At 37.2% G+C, this 2,654-nt stretch overlaps 1 protein-coding gene across 1 annotated transcript in view; it reads right to left on the bottom strand.

Moving 5' to 3' along the window:
* The window catches only part of LOC110288722 (zinc finger protein 431-like), a 3,295-nt gene extending 1,118 nt beyond the window's left edge, over positions 1-2,177 (bottom strand). Inside the window, exons 1-3 of the mRNA XM_029473878.1 lie at positions 2,096-2,177; positions 1,850-1,910; positions 1-487 (exon numbers count right to left, since the gene is read on the bottom strand). Of these exons, the coding sequence (XP_029329738.1) occupies positions 1-487; positions 1,850-1,910; positions 2,096-2,129 (582 nt within the window). The 5' untranslated portion in view covers positions 2,130-2,177. The remainder of the gene's footprint in view (positions 488-1,849; positions 1,911-2,095) is intronic.
* Between the last annotated feature and the right edge of the window lie 477 nt (positions 2,178-2,654).

A 2,654-nucleotide genomic window follows, 5' to 3' on the forward strand; every position in this document is an offset into this window, starting at 1 on the left:
AAAGGCTTTATCACATTGATTACATTTGTAGGGTTTCTCTCCAGTATGTGTTCTTCTATGACTTTGAAGATGATTATGATTTGAAAAGGATTTATCACACTGATTACATTTGTAGAGTTTCTCTCCAGTATGTGTTCTTCTATGACTTTGAAGATGATTATGATTTGAAAAGGATTTATCACACTGATTACATTTGTAGGGTTTCTCTCCAGTATGAAATCTTTCATGCCTTTTAAGACGACTGGGCATTGCAAATCCTTTACTGAACTGATTACATTCATAGTGTGTCTGTCTAGTTTGTGTTCTTTTATGTACTTGGAGACTTGCGTAAGGTAAAAAGTCTTTGACACAGTGAATAACTTCAGAGGGGATCTTTTCTGTATGAATCCTTTCATGCCTTTGGGCATGACTGTGAGCATGTAAAGCACAGGCTTTACCACGTTGAGTATATTCAGAGGGTTTCTCTGCACNCTGACTCCTTTCACACCTGAGAAGTGAATTGGCACATGTGAGAGCTTTACCACACGGATGAATACTTTCTTCTTGTTTTTCTGTTTGGTAGTTTGATTACTTATTATATGTAAGTACACTGTAGCTGTCCTGTCTTCTGACACTCCTGAAGAGGGAGTCAGATCTCACTAGGGATGGTTGTAAGCCACCGTGTGGTTGCTGAGATTTGAACTCAGGACCTTCAGAAGGGCAGTTGGGGCTCTTAACTGCTGAGCCATCTCTGAAGTCCCAGAATACTTTCATCTCTAGGATTTAATGTTACTCTTTGTCTAAATGTAAAGAGGCATCAGACCTTTNATCCCTTTGCTTACATTCATGCTGTTCCCCTTCATTATGGGTTGTTTCTCATGGTCAGAGATACCTGAGAAGGTATGAACATTGATTACATGGCTCAGTTTTAGGTATTCTTTTTCAATAAAATGTTGTTCCCGTACATTAAGAAAAGTGGAGGAATTCAGAGCTTTAACGCACTAAGTGTATTCCAAATTATACTGTACTGTGGCTCATAGTATATTTGCAAAGTGAACCAGGAGAAATAGGAGCATTTCCACATCCCTAGGACTCAAGAGAATTTTCTCCAGAATGAGGTTGCTGATGTATTGCCATCAAACGTGGAAATGTAATGAACTGTTAACTTGTATTATGTTTAAAAAGTCTACTCTATAACTGCAACCCACTATATATCTTCTAATAGTTATAGGAGTCAAAAGAAAAGAGAGAGAGAAAGAAAGACAGATATAGATTTTTGGGATATCTGTTTGGTATACATGGTGTGTATCCATTATAAAATATTATATACTTATGAAAGGAAGTCCAATACATAAAATGTTGAAGTTCGCATTCACAAGGTTTGACTCAGTATTTTCATAGACATATGAAATATGGATTAAGGTTACTGCAAAACCTCCTACTCACCTCCCAAATGCTGCCCTTCTAACTAAACTTAGCACTGACACTGCTAATAAATGAGTACAACCAGCTTAAATATAGACTATTTGCTTCTTAGAAGCTTTTGGACACATATTTATCAACTATTCAATTTGTGTAGCTTTTCCAAAGTAAGCAGAAACAGACTGGCAGTTGTACTGTGTAGCGTGAATAGGGCTATGTTTCAAATGGGGATACACACTAAGGCATTGTTTCTTTGTCCTCTTTATTAAAGGAAGGACTTGCAAAAAATCAGATACAGGACATTAAAGAGAATGGTTTTGTGGAATGCAGCAATCATCAATACCCTTACAGCTGTGCTAATTTACACTGCTCCCTTTCTTATCAATTTTCAACACACATTAATATATCTTTAGAGGCAGATTTGTATGAGCTTGCACATGAAAATTACCTTCTGTGTCTTCCAAAACTTTGACAATGTTCTTCAATATTTTGGGTTTCCCAACTAAAGCCTAAAACAGAAAATGTATGCCTTGAAATTTAGCAAAATGTAAGTTACTATCTTCAGTGAACCTTATAGTCGTGCATGATGTATTCACCAAATCCTTCCTTCATTTTTATTGAAATTACAGAAGTGCATCAAAACAAAATTTCTTTTCTTGAATTTTAAATCAAGAAAGGGAATTCACAAATTTACCTATAGCATTGAGGTTCCTGTAGGTTTCCTGCATGACATCTTTGTAGAGCTTCTTCTGAGAAGGATCCAGCAGAGCCCACTCCTCTTGAGTGAAGTTTATATGCACATCCTCGTAAGTCACTGCATTCTACAGCATCCCATAAACATGTACAAAGGAAAGCACAATAGAAACAACATCGGGCATCTATTCTACATAGGCAATGTGTTCATATAATTCTGGGGCCTGTCCCACTTATTTATTCACATCCAAGTTCTACTGTAACTACCAAGTTATATCGGAAGGAAACTTAATAATGTTTACCCCTGTCATTTCTTTTTTTCTTTTTTTAAGAGTTATGTATTTCATATATGTGAGTACACTCTTGCTATCTTCAGAGTCCCACATGAGGGCATTGGATCCCTATTACAGGTGGTTGTGAGCCACCATGTGGTTCCTGGGAATTAAACGCAGGACCTCTGCATGAACAATCAGTTTCTTAAGTGCTGAGGCATCTCTCTAGCCCTGTCACCCCTGTCATTTCTCAGCCCTTTGAAGAGGATGTAGCCTTTTGTAAAAATG

The sequence above is a fragment of the Mus caroli genome, unplaced genomic scaffold, assembly GCF_900094665.2.
Source record: "Mus caroli unplaced genomic scaffold, CAROLI_EIJ_v1.1 scaffold_19447_1, whole genome shotgun sequence".
Taxonomy (NCBI): Eukaryota; Metazoa; Chordata; class Mammalia; order Rodentia; family Muridae; genus Mus; species Mus caroli.